General features: G+C 32.3%; 2 protein-coding genes across 3 annotated transcripts in view; one reads left to right on the forward strand and one right to left on the reverse strand.

The window, feature by feature from the left end:
• Window positions 1–19,201, reverse strand: part of Ift74 (intraflagellar transport 74) — a 67,081-nt gene that overhangs the window by 30,377 nt on the left and 17,503 nt on the right. For both annotated transcript variants that reach the window (XM_047525770.1, XM_047525769.1), the window contains 2 exons: window positions 4,613–4,751; window positions 2,973–3,035 (listed from right to left, as the gene is read on the reverse strand). In XM_047525770.1, the coding sequence (XP_047381726.1) occupies window positions 2,973–3,035; window positions 4,613–4,751 (202 nt within the window). The remainder of the gene's footprint in view (window positions 1–2,972; window positions 3,036–4,612; window positions 4,752–19,201) is intronic.
• Lrrc19 (leucine rich repeat containing 19) lies at window positions 11,494–15,194 on the forward strand. The gene is made up of 4 exons (XM_047525771.1): window positions 11,494–11,574; window positions 12,447–12,960; window positions 13,911–14,099; window positions 14,866–15,194. Exons 1-4 carry the CDS (start codon window positions 11,494–11,496, stop codon window positions 15,192–15,194), a joined length of 1,113 nt encoding a protein of 370 aa, XP_047381727.1.

Raw genomic sequence — 19,201 nt, forward strand, 5'->3', positions numbered from 1 at the left:
GGCTGGAGGAGGTGGGAATTGGGGCGTGGCTTTGGGTATATATTTTGTATCTGGAGAATGAAGTCTCTCTCTCTGTTTCCTGATGATGTGAGCTGCTTCCCTCTGCCACACTCTTCCACCATGAGTTTAGCCTCACCTCAAGCCCCAGGGAATGGAGCCAGCCTTCTATGGACTAAGACCTCTAAAACTGTGAGCCCTCAAATAACCTTTTCCTCTTCTATAGTTGTTCCAGCTGGGTCCTTTAGTCACAGCGGCAAAAAAGCTGACTAAAACAGGTAGTGATAGTGATGATTAATTGAACCTATTATTTCTTGAGCATTTGTTCTGTGCCAGGCACTGTACTCCATGTACTTTATATGCTATCTCTAATAATGAAGCATTGTTCTATGAGATAGAGTTATTACTATCATCTCCATTTTATAGACGAAGAAGCTGGGGATATGAGGTTTAAGTAATTTTCCAAGTTAACAGAGATACAAGTGATAATAATGATATTTGAAACCAAGCCCACAGCATAAATGAGAACAAAGTCTTTTTTTTTCCCCTCCTTCATTTATTTATATTTTCTGGTGCTAGAGATCAAACCAAGGGCACCAAGGCCTGGCATATGCTAGGCAAGTGCCCCACCACTAAGCAGCACTCCTAGCCTCATGACCAAATTCTTAAAGAGGGAATACCTCCTTTTTGAAAGTAGAAGAAATCTTTAAAAAGGAAAACATAGGCAAGGGAAATATATGAAAGTCCATAAACAATGGGTTATATATACATATATGCAGTTTAAGAAATAGATTAGCTTCAGAAAGAGAAAAAAAGGTATGATAATAAAACACAGAAAAAAGGCAGATATTTTGAGTATCATTTTTCATAGTATCTCCTTTTTCCTTTGCCTAATACCACAGACTTGTTCAAACTCTATGTTGCTCAAGCTTATTTTGATCCTTTACTTGTTCTTTTAATTCTCCTGTGAACTAAGAATGACAATACAGAGTAGTGAACAAAAACTAGATATTAAATAAACACTAGTCAATTGACAGCTATATGAAATGTTTAATTGGACAACAAATCCAGAATAAATAAATAAAAATAAAAGGAATCTGGTAGGAGTTAAGTTGAAACAGTGACCTGTGTTTTCTTGATATGAGAATATGGTAAATGTTTCAAAATTTATTTTAGGCATGTATTACAAGGCCAAAGAATGGTGGCACCAATTTAAACAAAGAAAAACAAAAACAACTAAACCAAGTTTAGAGTTCTTGCTTTTTTCTATGGAAATTAAATTTGTCAAGTGAAATGAGACTTTATTCTCTAATCCACTTCAAAAGACAAGGAGAAAGTCTGCATGCCAGCGGCATTAATATTAATTATTCCTTGAAGCATATTTCCATTACCACAGAAATCCAAGGAAAAATATATGTACCTTAAAGGTGGACAACTACACATAAAAATCAACTTACTATTTTTAAACAACTTTTAAAAAGCACATTCTAAAAAGAATTATAAATTATACATGCTCATTTCTTTTACTAGGGAGATGACAAACTACAACTTGTTAAACTAACTATAACTGTTACTAATCCTATTACCATATCTATCTTAGTCTGTAAAGGCAAGCAAAACACTGAACTGAACTTTGAGGTACAGACAGTAAGTATACTGAAGTGCCACAGGTAAGAAAAAGTAATTCACAGAAAAAAAAATCCATCAGCTAACAAATCTATAAACAGATACTCATTTTTTTGCACAAATAAATGAAAATTAAAACAAGGTAGTAGTCAGGTATAGTGATGCCCACCTGTACTCTCAAGTTCTAGGAAGGCTGAAGTGCAAGGACTGTGGGAGCCCAAAAGTTTAAGACCAATTTGGGCAACACAGCAAGACCTCATCTTAAGAAAAGAAACAAACAAAAAATCAGACTAATAAATTGGAAAAGTTGTATAATCCCTGCTGTTAAAGAGTGCAGGGGAAAATAAACACTCATATAAATTACTCTAGAAGTAAAATTTGAAACAATGTTTTGGGAAGCAATTTGGCAGTCTCACAACATTTCAGAATTATATACTTTCTGGCTCAATGTTAGAAATTAATCTTATGATACGTAACTTTGCATAACATATGTTTTCACTGGAGCATCATTTAGGATTCCAGAAAATGACAACAAACCTATTCATCTACAACACTGTCATACAATATAATACAATGCATTAAAATAAGGAGGATCTCTAAAATGATACAAAATAGACATTCCATAGATGATGTTGGGCTGAGGGTGTAGTTTATGTGGTTCTGGGTTTTCAGTCTCAGCACAACAAAAGAAAAAAAATGATGATGTTAAGGTGAAAAAAATTAAAAGGTACAGATAATATATGAGCATTTCAGGTATGAATCCCATTTGAAGTTTTCCACAACTTCAAAACCAAGGCAGAATTACAAGATTGTTGTGAAGATTAAATGACCTTGCTAGTAATATGTTTAAGAGCTCAAAAATAATAGAGGAAGCACTCAATAAACATCAGAGTAGTTCTGTCTGAAGAGAGGGACAAGAAAAAGACATTTTTACTTTCATCTTTTTTGATTTTTTGAAATCATAAATGTGTTTTGTTTTGTGAATTGAAAATTGCCTGAAATAAACAAGAAAACACAAGCTTTTACATCCTTAAAGTAATTAACTAATCCCTCTTCCTTTCCATTTGGTTTTAAGTCTCTTGTGCAAATATTTAACTTACTATTAGATTTTTGCATGCCCCAGTAGAACAGAATGACTTGTTTTATATATGATAGGTATTCAATAGATAAATCTAATTTTTTATCCATCTAAAATCTTTGTGGTCTATAATGGGAAGAAAAATTACTGAACTCCTGTTAGTAAACTGCTAAATAAATATGTACACATACTTAATAAGTTCCATTAATAATCAGCTGAATTATCTTTTGTAACTGAGTTATTTAAGTACCCTTTTTGATTTTATACTTACAGTTTCTAGGCTCTCTTTTTTCATGTTCAGTGAATCTAGTTGTTGCTGAAGTGTATCTAATTCCTAAGAAGGTGGAAGAAAAGTGAATATAAATTACAGTAAGAATGATTTGTTTCTCCATTTCAAATGTATAAAGTAAATTTTGTAAATATCTTCAATTGGTATCTTGCACATTGACTAGAATTTGTTAACAGTTCAATATTTCTATTTTTACTGATTCCTTTAAAAACTTTGCCATATACCTTCAAAAAAATTTGAAACTTGTTAAATATAGCTAGACCTTTTCACAATGAATCATTATGGCATTCTGATAATTTGAAATACCAGAAGCTTTAAAATTATTGATGTTATTCTTAAAATTAGGATTTTTAATTTGATATTCAACCATAATTTTTTAAAAATCTTTTGCTCAATTTCTTTTAAGGCCAAGACCTACCTACATGCACACTAACAGAGAAACATGATTCACTCCTAGGGTAAGGTCCTTGTTATGGTTTGGATGTGAGGTGTCCCCCAAAAGCTCCCATGCGAGACAATGCAACAAGGTTCAGAAGAGAAATGATTGGGTTGTGAGAATCAATTAATCAGCGAATTAATCCCCTGCTAGGGATTAACTGAGTGGTAACTGAAACGGTAGGGTGTGGCTGGAAGTGGGAATTGGCGGTGTGGCTTTGGGATATATAAATCTTGTATCTGGAGAGTGGAGTCTTTCTCAGCTTCCTGTCACCATGTCAACTGCTTCCCTCTGCCACACTCTTCTGCCATGATGTCCTGCCTCACCTTGAGCCCCAAGGAATGGAGTCTGCTATCTATGGATTGAGACCTCTGAAATCGTGAGCCCTCAAATAAACCTTTTCTCCTCTGTAATTGTGCTGGTCAGGTCCTTTAGTCACAGCAGCTAAAAAGCTTACTAAAACAATCCTTAAACTGATTACTCATTTATATAACCCTCAGAAAAAATTAGATATACCTTGGTTTTAACAAGTTATTTGGTAAGTATTGTATCATTTCTATAATATTCTTTATTCAAAGCTTCATTGTACCTTATAAAGGTTGTCTAAAATGAAAAGTTTAAACTAAAATGTCAGTGAAGGAAATATCTGAGAAACTAAAGTATAGTCACTATTGGCATTTATAGGGCCTAAGTCTTTGCTAATCTTTTAGTTAAGGAACAGCTAGGTATGAAAGATACCATCATAACTGAACACTGGAAGGATTATCAATAACCCCTCAGCAGGTGCCCAAATTGCTACTTAACTAACATGTTGACGGAACAATGGCCATCCAAATCAAGAACATAACATATAAAAGAGGTGTTGCTTATTAGGCAGGAAGAAAAAGAAAAGAAAGCTAATATCCATATGGCTCTTTTGGTTCATGAGGTCTTTTAAGGTTCTCATTAAAAGCCTATGAAAATTAAACTGTTTTCATGTATCTTTACGATATGCAAAAATGAAGAATGCATAGAAGTGAACAAATAATAATTATATAATGTCAATTAGCAGAGGATTGTGTTAAAATGAATACTCCGATCATAGATCTAGACAAGCTCTCAGGGAATGCTAATGCTGTTGATTTTCAGATCACATTTAGTAAGCAAGACTGATACATGCCTAGCACATTATAGTAATTAAAATTACCTGCAACAATTTCTCATTTGTGGTTTTCATTTCTATGTACTTGACTTGTCTATCAGGTGACATATTTCTAATAATGCCATCTGCTGCTTGTTTTTCTTGTTCAACTTCTTCTTCTACACTTCTAATTTGTTTTTCTTTCCTGAAACAAAAGCACACAATATTTCCCTTACTCTATTGAGAAAAAACATCAAATAATTCCAGTTAGGTCTTAATTTAATAGAGTACCTCAAGATATTGAAATACAATGTGTGACTAAAAAGTTTTTATATTGGTACCAAAAAAACCCCTATTTTTAAAGTACATAAAATTTGGCCTTCATCAACATAGGCTTATTTTACATCTTTCTCTTTTCCACTCCCAAATCCTATTTCTATATTCTAAATTTTACTTCACTAAGAAAACACAGATTATCACAGAAGATCTTAAGTCCTTATACATGAGAGGATGCATTTACACTTCTTGTTGTCATACCCTCAAGACAAATATAAGATAGTTAAGTTTCAGAATCATGGTTTTCAAACATTCTTTAGCCACAGGAATTCTTTGAACAAATGAAATCTTGTATAGAAATTTGCCAAGTAAATCATATAAAGCAATGCATCTCTGACTGAATTGGCAACTAGGGGGACATCTAATACAATTTGATTTTTTAAAAAAGAAATCATAGCTTTAGATTTATAGTAAGCTTTACTTATCTGGGCATGTTGAGGGTGGTTATATGCCTTAGTTCCAGTTACTTGAGAGTCTGAGGCAGGAGGACTGATTAAGCCCAGAAGCCTCAGGCCACTATCTCAATGGTAGAGTAACTGCCTAGCATCCTGGGTTTGATTGAGCTTCATGATAAACAAGCAAATGAATAACTATAATAGTATGCTTTACTGAAATTCCCTTTTACTTGCCAATGTAATTAAAATAGGTATCCGATAAGTTATGGCTATATTTTAGCACTGTAATAATTTAATCTCCCTAGAAACATAACTGTTAAGTAACAGTGAAGTTATTTAGAAGCAATAACCATCTTATCATATAATCACAAGAAAATACCAGTGTTGTGTGTCTTATATGTAAATTCAATTAATAGAGTATATAAAGTTTCTGGGAAAAAAATAGGTGAGACAGAGCCTGTGTAAATAAAGATTTTCATATAAAAGCCTGATTTAATATACATTTTCAGTCTCGAGATCATACAGTTCTAATTTGGCTTCAAACTCTGATTAATCTATCACTATTTACTGTATTTTGCTCATGGATATCAAAACTACAGTCTTCACAATCACCAGTTAAGCCCAGTGGATGCACACATCTCCACATCTACTCACCACTAGCATGAATAATTTAAACTCCAAAATTCCCCTACAAATATCATCTCAAAATAACCAAATAAAACATGAATATAATGAGACAGATAACCAGGAATGTTAATTTATTTTTTATCTCTGTTGGATAGGCAGGGATGTCTTCCCCTCGAATTTCAATTACAACAAATGTGTTTGCTGTTATTACAATTTATATGGGTATGTGAGCTCAAACAACTTCTAAGCAGAAAATATCATCTGTTTCAATCTCTTCGTTTTATTGACTAAGGATACTAAAGTCCAAAGGTATCAATCTTTTTGAACTAAATCATTCTAAACTTTGTGATTATTCTACTGTAGTAAGATGGGAACTAACTTTGTACAGTATCCCATTCTACAGACAGGAAATTACAGCAGAAGGAAGGTAACTGATTTTCTGAAGGTCATACAATGGCCAACTGACAGGTCTTTTGGTAGTTTGAGCACTTTGCTCCTGTTGTAACTTAGCAGTAAAACCACCAGTGAAGGTGTCATAAAAATGGGTAAACAGTAAAGTTGAAAGGAAATGGAATACAAACTAGTGTTATCCTTTTTCAGTTTGTACCTTTCTAAATACAAAATAGCATTAGGATCAACAAGTTACTTTAGAAACAATATATATTTCAGAAACATGCGTTCTCATAACTTAGTCACAAAGTGAAATTGTCAATTTGTCGATATTTTGATAAATTTTTGAAAAGTAAGAAAACAAAGGTTAAGCAAACCACCTTCCTTGTTGCACCAACAAAGTCAAAGAAGACTTCAAGAAATTATTCTTCTAGTCAATCTTTTGCTAAGGAAGTTCAGCGTTTTTTTAATCACTTATTCACTGGGTACAAAGGTTAAAACAAAGTGAAATCATATGACATACTTTTTTCTAATGGTGTGAGCACCTCTGCACCCAGCTCCAATGGCGTAGAAGAAACAGAATAAATTTCTTTAGCATACCAGTCTCAGAGACAAAGGGAAAAAGTAAAGGTAAGATCATGTATATTTATAGGTTTGGTTGTTGCTGAATTAAAAAAAAATTAAGTTTGTTAAGTCTGTATAACAATCTTTGCCTTTAATAAAGAATGAAAGAGCAGAAAATGTGATTATATTTTCAATTGGTCTACCTCAGACATAATACAAACCTGAAAACATGACCAAGGAATCCTTCCCAAATAAAAGTATAATGCAATATAATTATTTTTCTATGAAGAAAAAAAGGTTAAATCTAGCCAATCAAATTCATAAATTTTTTTATTTTGAAATATACTAGTAATGGATCATTTAAATAAAGGTATAAGATGAAAAGAATTGCTAATAGAAATTGTTGAAGTTGGAAAATAATTATTATTTTTACTTAGTTTTTTTTCTCTTAAAATCTTCCATTTCAAGTTTTAAAATTTGCATAAACATACACAAAACCAAGAACAAAGAAGAGTAATCTATAAAACTGTTAAGGACAGGAATGAAGTTAACTATCAATTATTACCATCTTACTCCAAATACACTGAATTCTGGCACAAATATTTAAAATAGGTAATGAGAAAACTATGTATGAATTTCATTTCATGTAAATAATTGTAGCATCTGTTTATTTCATGGCATACAGTAATCATATCACTTACAAAACCCCTAAACTTGTACTTGAAACCTCATTAAGAATATAACTTCTTTTTTTAATAACTACCATTTCCTGTTTAAAGCGCTTTTTTATGTGACGCATACTTTGGAGGCTATGTAAAAGGGTTCTTAATTTTATAAAATAATTTAAAAAACTGATATTCTACTTGTTTTGTTTTTTACGAGTTCCTAAATAATCATTACATTAAAACTCAAAATAACATTTCAAAATAAATTTCAAAATGAGAAGAAAATTTCCAAAAGAAGAAAAATACAAAATAATTGTTTTCTTTTTAAAACAACTCTTTGAAAGTGTACACTGAGTTGTGGACAATTCCTTCATAATCTTCTGACTTGCCACTCTGTAGAAATTATTTCTTAAAGGCAGCCAGCAATGCTGCCTTTCAGTGTCATGATGATCAATATTCACTCGATCTCTAAATTTTCCCCTCTCAAAAGGTACACAAATATGTGAAAAAACCCATGAACAATGTTGCTCAAACAGTGTATTTCACAACTTTAGATCTAAAAGTTCTTTAGATTTATTGACTGCTTCCTTGTACAGAACCTTGAGCTGAGCATATGCTGTTTTTAAGTCTAAAATTTATCAAGAGGAAAGAAAATGTTTCCTTTTTCTTTATTTGCACTGGGGATTGAACCCATGGGTACTTTACCCTGCTATACCCACAGCTCTTTTGATTTTTTTAATTTTGAGACAGGGTCTTGCTAAGTTGCTTAGGGCCTCCATAAATTGCTGAGGCTGGCCTCAAACTTGGAATTCTTCTGTCCCAAGTTGCTGGGATTACAGGTGTGTACCATTGTGCCCTGCGAAAACATTTCCAAGTCTTACAATCTTATTTTTTAACACACTAGAGAAAACAATTATTATTAAATATATAATATAGACAGCAATTTCTATGTATGCTCACAGTTCTACCTTGCCTTCATTTTCTTCCTCACTTGCTTCTATTCTACTTCAAGTCCTTACTTAAATTCAGTTTCTTTGTAATCTATTTGCTTCCTTTAACCACCCCTTATCTATACATATCTGAAAAACTAAGTCTCCCTTACCTCTCCATTCCACCAAAACATCAGAAAGAACTTTACCACACCACTGAGAAATACTGCAACAAACCATTGAAGAGGCTGTGAAACTATCCCTAGAGATCATTAAACACATGTAAATTGTATGTTGTAAATGACTTAGGCATCCCCCTTTATGGGCAATAGTAAGGAATAGTGATAGCCTGAACTCATTTCTGGCTCTAAAAAGGGTTCTATTATAATCTATATCCAAGCTGCATCAAATCAAGGAGGCAGAATAGCTTTTTCTAACAAATTTAACTATGCAAAGGAGAGTAGATGGGGAATAAAGTTAAACAGATCAATGAACTAAAGGCAAGGAGAATGCTGACTATAACAGACCAGCACTGAATTAATAAATTCCTATTGCTAATGAGACAACAGACTTTAGTAATTTAAAAAGAATGCTTTCATTTTGATTAGTTTTTCTACTTCCAACTCTGATGAAGTAAGCTTTCCTGGAAGCACCTTAACTAACTGTTACAAATGCTCTAAGAAGGTTCCAAAGACTAAATTTTAAAATACCCCTAATGGCAGGATGTATTCATATCCTTTTCAAAACAGAAAATTTGTATGCAGAAAGGATTCCAATGTCAACTTTGAGAAAACAGACAATGAGAAACATAAAGGTCATGAATAAAATGATTAAATGGAAAGTTAACCATTTAATAAAAAGTCTTCTGCAATAAATGGCAATTTCTAGTAAAAATATTATGTGAAATGCAGTCATTAACATGACTCCTGCTCAAAATTTGGAAAAAATAAACAAATAAAAGGTAAAAAAGTATAAACTCACAAGGACACAAAGAACAGAAGGGTGCAATAACAATAAAACTTAAAAACCAGAAAGTTAACAGATGAATAGAAATTGACTGAGAAAGTGAAATTTTCCTGAGTCAGCAAATGGAAAAACACTGAAAAGCCATTTGATTTATATTCTTCAGGAATTCTGAATACCAGAAATGGCAGCACCAGGTATTCTGAAAGTAGAGGAGGAGGGGCTAGGTCCAATTTGCCTAGTATGTACAAGGCCCTGGGTTCAATCCTCAGAATGGGCAAAACAAAATTAAAAAACAAAATAAAAACCTTTGTTCTAAAAGAATCTTTTTAAAAAGATCTAAAGATAATGACATTTATGGATTCCCCAAGAAAACGGTTCAGCAAGTTCACTCTAAAATGCAAATTCCAATTAGCTTTTTAGTGTTCCATTCTTATACAGAACCCCCAAACAAAATATTAAGATATATGAAGAAAGCGTCCAATTAAACTACGAAAGTATAGCCTGGGGACACACAGGCTATTTAAGGGAAAAGACAACAAAAGGCACCCACACACAAAATAATAATAAAGGCAAGAAACAACAAATACTGCTGCAGAAAATACTGAGAGAACAAAAAGGTCTTAGAATTAAAAAGAAGACAGGAAATAGTAAACTTTAATAGAAGAAGATAATAGAATAGAAGATAAAATTGAGGATGTCTCAAAACAGAGAGTAATGTAGGAAAGTTAAAAAAAAAAAAAAAAGAAAAGAAAGAAAGAAAATCATTCCAGATGATCCAATACCCAATTCAATGGCAGTTCTCCATGGAGAAGTGGGACTTGGGAAAAAAGTGATGAAGAAAATTGTCAATATTATTAATGAAAAATTCTGAAAATTTCCCAGAAATGAGAAATACAGTTTCCAGATTCAAAGCAACAATCAAGTACCCAGTTTAAATGATGAAATTAGACCTTCATAAAGATACAGGATCATGAATTTCAGAATACTGATTTTAGAAGCTTTGAGGGTTAGAAAAAGGCAAGTTACATAAAAGGATAAATAATTACAATAACAGAGTAACTGAAACTCAAAAGACAATGGGGCAAAGAAATCAACATTTTCAGGGAAAATTATTTCTCATCTAAAATTCAATTTCTGGCCAAAATATCTTTTAAGGTACAAAAAAAATTTCCCTCCTAAGTACCTTCTCCAGAAGTTATGAAGTTCCATTGAAATAAGTCAATAAGCCAAGAAAGGGCATTCTAGAAAACAGGTATCCAATAACAAAGGCAAAAGAGAATCTCTGTGATGAGGTCAGAAGTCAACAATGGTGATGGTAGAAAGCTCTAGGAGAGGTTTTTTAAGCAGATGAGAGATAAAATACCTAACCTGCATTAACTAAAGATTTGCTCTGAGAGGGTGAGCATAAATTCATTAAAAAAAAAAAAAAAACCAGAAAATTATACATGTGAAAAAAAAAAGTCCAATTGATTTGGAAGAAAAAACAAACACATGCAGCAATGGAAAAATAATCCTGTTACATGGCTCAATCACTAATAGCTTATATATATATATATATATGATAACATAAATGCTGAATACTCATCTAAAATTACAAGTGACTATGTTAGAAAGTGAATGACGTATTGAAGAGTAAGGTAACGAGTATCTGAAAGAAAGCTAAAGATTTTCATCTCTCACAGTTAGTTTTAAGTCAATGGATGATACCTAACATTGAAAAATCAAGAATTAGCAATACAAGAATATAATTAAGCACACATATATACATAGATATATGTTCCTCTGGGCTTTCTTTTTCATATATTTATTTAAAATTTTAGATGTACAACCACTTCAATTAAAGTTTCTTTCAAAAAGATCTCAGAGAACCTAGAAAATATTCTCAACCTCCACAGGAGCTTTTTGTTAAGATCAGAGTGCAGAGAGGGGGAATAGCAATGATCTTGTTTATCATTCTATGTATTGTAAGAAAAAAGATTTTAAAAAGAAAAGGAAATCAATATGTCCTCAATATTCTCTACAGTTCTTGTCTTCTACTGAGATGAAAATACTCTCTCTTCTATCAGGCCTGCAATATGAAATTCACATGCACCACAGTCTTGTTTTGGCCCTTCTCCATGCTATTATTATTGGACAAAAGCCAGTCTTCTAAAACAGTAAGTTTTTAAGATCAAGGAAGTGAAAATGTTTTCAAAGGTACATCTTATATACATCTAGTAAAATATCCAAAGGCAAACACCATCATCACTACAAAATCTGATCCCTAAACTACTCTTCAGTTATCTGTATATATTCAACATCTGTGATCTAAGTCATCCTAACTTGACTTTGCTTCATTTTTAAAAGTTGGTGAAAGAGGAAATCTGTAAATTTTCACCATAAAGTCAGAGATTGGTTTCAAGACATAAAACCCAAGTTTAAAGTTATAGGAAAAATTTCAACTATTTCATTGTATCTGTATCTACAGAAGGAAAGCACTTCAGGTTGTGTGGTTCATTAAATTTAATCACAGCTTAATTTCTGATATAAGACAAATATTTCCTTTTAAAATACCAAACTTTGAGCTGTTGACCCAATAAAGCTTAAATTGGGTATTTTTAAAAATTATTTAATAGCCCTAGGTATGTGTTGTTACCTCTGATTTTTAAAATTTATACATTTTTAAATAATTCCCCTAGAAATGCCTACCTTGCACATTAGAAAATTAGTTAACCAAATTATTTAACTTATATTTCTACACATAAAAGCAGGAATATATCAATTCTTTCTATGATGATTACATTAATTACAGTTGGAAGACACCTATATAACATACTAGTATTTCCTTACTTAATTCTATTAGAATATCCCTGATCTTCCCTATTTCATCCCAATAAAAACATTCCCCTTTTCACATTACAATGCCAAAAGATTAGATAGATTTTTTCCAAAATGATTTCCTTCCAATGTCTAAGTGTGTGAATATGAAATTTTGAGAAATTCTATTAGTATTCCTAATTAATCAATTTAAATTTTTTTTCTTTTTTAGGAAGTTAAATATAATTTCACCGAAAAGAATTTTTCTTCTATTCCAGTGGGTATCAGTAACAATGTTACTATCCTTGATCTCAGTTATAACAAAATTACTCTGAATGAAACAGACATAAAGGTGCTACAGATATATTTTTTACTCACTGATCTCTATTTGATTGAGAATAATATCACTATCTTACATAATAATTGTTTCAGCAACCTCTCCAATCTAGAAATCTTAAATATCTGTAGAAATTCCATTTATATAATTCAACAGGATGCATTTGTAGGCCTAAATAAACTAAAACAATTGCATCTCTGCCAAAACAAAATATTACAACTAAATCCTGACGTGTTTATGCCACTGAACAACCTGAAACTTCTGAATCTGCAAGGAAATTTGATAAGCTACTTTGATGTACCACAACTATTTCATCTGGAATTAATAATTTTATATGGAAATCCATGGAACTGCACTTGTAGTTTATTTAATTTGCAGAAATGGTTGAAAACATCAAATGTGATACTAGGTAAGCTATCATAATTTAATCAAAATCAAAATGTGTTGTCTTTTGGTATTCTGCCCTAGAAAAATCTTTTTCATGTTTAAACAAACAACAAAAAACCCAGCTGGGTGTGGTAATGCATCCCAGTAACTACAGAAACTTAGGCAGGAGCATATCAAGTTTGAGGCCAGTTAGGCAACTTAGTGAGACCCTGCCTCAAAAAATTTTAGAAAGGGTTGGGAATATGGTTCTGTAGTAGAGTACACCTGGGTTCAATCACCGATACAGAAAAAAAAAAAAAAAAAAGAAAAGAAACGAAACTACTAGGCTGGGGTTGTAGCTCAATGGTAGAGCATCTGCAAGACTCCAGAACTGATCCCCAGCACTGTCAAAAAAAAAAAAAAAAAAAAAAAAGGTCAAGAAATGAAATTTCTATTAAAGGAAATCAGGAAAAACCATTTAAAATGTAACTGCTGGGGATTGTGAGTATAGCTCAGTGGCAGAGTACCCAGTGCTGCAGGGGTGGGGGGATGGGAACCTAACCTCTAAAGAGATACTCTCCTTTCCCCAGCCTCAGAAAAAAAGAAATTTAAATGTGTTGGGCTTGAAGAGACAACACATAAGACCCATTTTTTAAAGTACTTCCTGTTTATTATTGGGACATCTTGTTGCAGAGTAGGTAAAAACCAGTGCCTTACTTTGTTAACTACAAATCAGACTCTGCTTGAGATCCAGATTGTAGCTACTATCATATCAAATTCCTTACTAACACAAACTAAAATATAAATAGTATTTAAACTGTATTTATAAATGCATTTAAACTGTATTTATAAATAACAGGAATGAGTATCACCTCACATTGTTATTATGCATCAACTGATATAATATTCTTAATAAGACAGATATGTCAAAAATTCTAGATACCATTCTTATTCTCTATAATAAGTTTTAATTTACTCACTCTTTTTTACCAGAAAAGGAGAACATCACCATGTGTAGCTACCCAGATATCCTGAAGTGCTACAATATCAAAACAGTACCCTATACAGCTGAATGCTACTCAAAATTTGCTTCATCTGTAACTGAAGATCTTTACAGTCATTTTCAGTCCATTAGCAATTCAACTTTTAATAGTTCTTTAAACAATTTCACAAGAAATTCAGGTAATATATTGGTTTTGAATATTAATATTGCTGAAGGTATCATACTAAATAAAGTTAGGTAGTCTATCTTTCTTCATTTTGACTTTCTATAAACAATGTAAAAGAACATTTCCTTATCTCAACAAAAGATTTACAAAGTACTAGAATTCAACATAGGCTCTATTAGTTATCACCCAAATACTACCATTCATTGATTATTTAACTTTTTGAGGCAAGTCATAATTTTTAATGAGTACAAATCAATACTTGCCTTATGTGAATGGGTAGCAACACCTGCAAAGACAAGTGGATAAGGGATGAGTATCCTTTACCCAAAATACTCCAGGACCAGAAGTGTTCTGAATTTTGAATTTTTTTGAATTTTGGAATATATGCATATACCTAATGAGATAGAAGCCAAGTGTAAATATGAAATACATTTGTTTCAAAAGCACCTTATACATACATCCTGAAGATAATTTTAAACAATATTTTTAATGCATTGTGCTTTTATTGATGTGTCACATGAAATCAAGTGTGGAATTTTTCACTAATGGAATCATGCTGGTCCTCAAAATGTTTCAGACTTTTGAGCATTTTGGGTTTTCAGATTAAGGACGCTCTCAACTTGTAGTTATTTTAGGCAAAGGTATTCTTTCATCATACCATAAAATATCTTTTATTTAGTAACTAGTAACTTTTGTGTACCAATATTGGAGAGTAATAGGACATGATTATGATAATTTTATTTTTGTCAACTTAACAAAATCTTTCTTTTCCATTTAAGAACATGAACCTCTTGGAAAAAGTTGGGTTTTTCTTGTTGGTGTTCTTGTCACTGTACTGATGACTTCACTCCTCATCTTTACTGCTATCAAATGCCCAATATGGTATAATTTTCTGCTGAGTTACAATCATCGCCGCCTAGAAGAGCATGAAGCAGAAACCTATGAAGATGGTTTTCCTGGAAATTCAAATTCTCTTTCACAGATAGCAGATACAAACTCTGAAGACACTACAGTAATATTTGAACAGTTACATTCATTTGTGGCAGATGATGATGGTTTTATTGAAGATAAATATATAGATACCCATGAACTATGTGAAGAAAATTGATTTTAAAATGTTTGATTGTTGATAAAATATTAGTCCACTCGCAGCTTAGATATGGAGACTTGATATGTAAAACATACCAAACTAGAGCTTATTTCATCTTAATATATCCAAATATCATAAAAATGTTTTTCTTATTGAGCAAGGAGGTCCAAATGAAGTAATGACACTCTTAGAGCTAACAGTTACACAGTTAGTTAATCTACAATAGTAGCATTACTAATCTCAGTAGTACTTAGGACAAGTAAAAAGAAGGTTTAATGTATATTAATCATTATATAAAATGAATAGATTCTCATATTAACATTTGTGATATAGTAAATATTAAATTACACTAAAGTCCCAATCAGTAAAGAAATAAAAGATTTTGGATTTAAATCATGAGTTAAAGTGAAGAACAGAGAGAGCTTCAACTACACACTAAGATCAGTTCTATGCTCACAGAGTGATTTCACAGAGTTGAAAAATATTTTATGCAAATGCTTCCTGAATTAGCAAAACAAAATGTGCTCAAAATTTAGGAGCAATTTAAAGCACAAGGCACAGTATTCAAGTATAATCCTTAATGATTACTACTGATTTCAATCAGAAAGAAAGGCTGTCACCAAATTGCATGATTGCCACAATTTAATATCATGGTGGCTCCCAAAGCGGGCATCACAATTATTTATGAATTCTATTACAAAAACACTATTTCTGCCTCTCTTTGGGAGATTATTCAAATGAATCTGTGCTGGGGCTAAGGAATCTTTAGGTGGTCCATGAATAGCTGATAACACAGTGCAATGTAATTCAAATTGTTTTCTATAACACTAACCTCTAGAGAGACATTCAGAAATATTTTTAGAATAAGAAGAAGGTAAATGGGCCAAGCACAGTGGCACACCTGAAGCCACTCAGAGGCTGAGGCAGGAAGACTGTGTTCAAGGTAGCCTAAGCAACTCAGCAAGACCCTGTGTCAAAATAAAATTTTAAAAAATGGCTGGGCTGGGCATGGTGGTGCAAACCTGTCATCCCAGCAGCTCAGGAGGCTGAGGCAGGAGGATCACAAGTTCATAGTCAGCCTCAGCAATTTAGAGAGGCCCTGAGCAACTTAGCAAAAAGCCTGTCTCAAAATAAAAATAAAAAGGACTGGGGATAGGGCTCAGTGGTTAAGTACCCCTGGGTTCAATCCCTGGTACCAAATAAGTAAATAAAATAAAAAATGGATGGGATGTAGCTCAGTAGTAGAGCACTTGCTTAGCATGTACGATGTCCTGGGTTCAATCCCCAGTCTGTCTCTGTCTCTCTGTCTCTCTATCTCTCTCTCTCTCTCTCACACACGCACACACAAACACACACAAACACACACACAGACACACACACACACAAATAAATAAAAATTTTTAAAAAAGAAAGAAAATAGAGAAAATTTAAAAGGTAAATGATCAAATTACTATAGAAGACACTGGGTTTAAAGAAAGTGAAAGGAGGTCTCTTAATGTAGGACTTACCTGAGACTTCCCTAAGCTAAACCGCTCTCTCATTATTTAAAAGAAAAGTATTAAGAACTTTTTAAACTTGGTGCACCTACTAAGAGCTCATAGCACAATAAATAGTCTAAAAAACATACTCTAGAAAACACTAGCCCTAAGACTATAATAAGAAAAGTTTATCTAAAGTCATTATTTGTCAATTCCCTTATAATTAACTGGTTGTAAATATAATTTTAACAACTCATTGATGCTAAGTGACATTAAAAACTATAGCAAAATCTGTAATTTTAATCTTTCATACAAGGAAATTAAGTGTATTTATATGGTTTTTTTAGAGATAAAGATCTCTAAAATGCTAAAATATACTTATGGATGAAACATGATTTTCTTCATCATAATAAGTGATAAGGAAGAGTAGCTAAAGCTGGATGGAGCAGAGTTATTTATGTGCTGAAAGAGTTGGGAGATGGGCACATAAGGGTATGCTATTTTGTGTATGTTCAAATTTCTCTATAATAAAGTTTTTAAAATGTGCGTGTACGATAATTTCTTAGGAAAAAGAAACTAAAAATGTACATCTTGTCACGAACTGTAGAATAGTCATTTTAAAAGCAAAGCAAATTCATAGCAAAAGTCATAGCAAATTCAAAAGTCATAGCAAATTCAGTTCAAATATCTATTCTGGGGAAATAAAAACTGTTTAGGATGATATACCCTCTGAAATAGAAGAACTGATTCATGTTTATAATGCATATTTGCTTTTGTTTATAGAAACATGTTTTCAATAAAGGACATGAATATTTTGTCTAATATTATCTGTTATCCATTGTTTTAAATCTGTTTTAAGAATGAGATAATTATAGGGATACAAGGTATCTCTTTCCTAAATAATCTATCATTCTGTTAGACTATCTTTGCTAACTATAAGATACAATTATTAATATTTGAGAAACGTAATAAAATGAAATATAAATGAGCAAAGATTGTACCTAATCTCTAAAACCCAAGAGCTTCTTATCATTATATATTGGGTATTCAATAAATATTTGACTAAATAGATAAAAATAAGTAGGTATAAAATTATGATTACATATGTTTTTAAAGAATTGATTTTGACTAATCCCAAACTAGGAAATGTAGACATCAGAATTGGAAGAGAACCATTAGTTCAAGCATGCACATGAATAACCAGTTTGTTGTGGATAGGTTTCCCATAATGAACCAGATTTTCATGCCACACTAAATGATGGTACTAAAAGGAAAGAATGAAAACAGAAGCTTCTCCACCTGGATTCTCAATAAGGTATGACATTTGCCAGTCTCTGAAGGTGCAGAGTCAAGGTAGATTCTTGCGTTATTGTGATTTTTTTTAACTTCTTTTTTTTTTGTTTAGTTGTAGAAGGACACAATACCTTTATTTATGTATTATTTATTTATTTATTCTTAATGTGGTGCTGAGGATCAAATCCAGTGCCTCACATGTGCTAGGCAAGTGTTCTACCACTGAGCTACAACTCTAGCTCCCGAGATGTTTTACATCTTGTTTACACAAGAAATAAACCTATCCCAGTACATATTAATCTTCATAAAAATAAATTTTTTATTAATTTAAATTTCTGCTTAAAAAAGAAAAGAATCTGTTTTACTTCAAGCTTAAACGCAAACTACAAATATAATTTTGAAACTGGTGACATCTCAGAACAAATTACCATATTTAAATATTTTTCTTTAATCAAATTAACCAAATAGACATAAAAATTTGTGATATTCATAATAAACTTATAATCTTGGAATATGTTTCCAGATTAAAATCTGTAAAAGATTTAGATATAATATTTACATATCTGACCTAGGTATAATATAACTTTTGAGATTATGGGCTAAAAGGGGACTCAAATGTTCTAAACTCTTTGCTTTTGGTACCAGGATTGAACTCAGGGGCACTTGACCACTGAGCCACATCCCCAGCCCTATTTGTATTTTATACAGAGATAGGGTCTCACTGAGTTGCTTAGAGCCTCATTTTTGCTGAGGCTGGCTTTGAATTCAAGATATTCCTGCCTCAGCATCCAGAGCTGCTGGGATTACAGGTGTGCACTGCCACACCCGGTTGTTCTAAATTCTTTAAGGTTTTTATGTTCCTAAGTTTTTTTTAGGTATACTTAGGAAAGTATCTTGTATACAGTAAATGATAAATATTTGATAAATGGTTTCAAGCCAGGGAAACAGATAGAAGGAAGCAGGGAAGGAAAGTAAGGAGGGAGGGAAGAAGATTTTAAGAACTTGGTCTCCAAGAATGGATCTTTGAATAAGGAAAGACCCTACCAGTATTTTCCATTTTTTAGAAAGAACTTTACAAGTCAGGTGAAGTGGTACATGCCTGTAATCCCACTGGCTAAAGAGGCTGAGGCAGAAGATCTCAAGTTCAAAGCCAGCCTCAGCAACTTAATGAAGCCCTAAGAAACTTAGTGAGAACCTGTCTCAAAATCAAAAATAAAAAGGACTGAGGATATGGTTCTGTAGCTAAGCACCCCT

This window comes from Sciurus carolinensis, chromosome 14 (assembly GCF_902686445.1).
Source record: "Sciurus carolinensis chromosome 14, mSciCar1.2, whole genome shotgun sequence".
Taxonomy (NCBI): Eukaryota; Metazoa; Chordata; class Mammalia; order Rodentia; family Sciuridae; genus Sciurus; species Sciurus carolinensis.

What these genes read in the sequence shown, in the direction of transcription:
- Lrrc19 (XM_047525771.1), top strand. Translation starts at nt 11,494, where the DNA reads ATGAAATTCACATGCACCACAGTCTTGTTTTGGCCCTTCTCCATGCTA. An exon ending in AAAGCCAGTCTTCTAAAACA is followed by an intron (nt 11,575 to 12,446) that starts GTAAGTTTTTAA and finishes TTTCTTTTTTAG; the next exon opens with GAAGTTAAATATAATTTCAC. An exon ending in CAATTTCACAAGAAATTCAG is followed by an intron (nt 14,100 to 14,865) that starts GTAATATATTGG and finishes TTTCCATTTAAG; the next exon opens with AACATGAACCTCTTGGAAAA.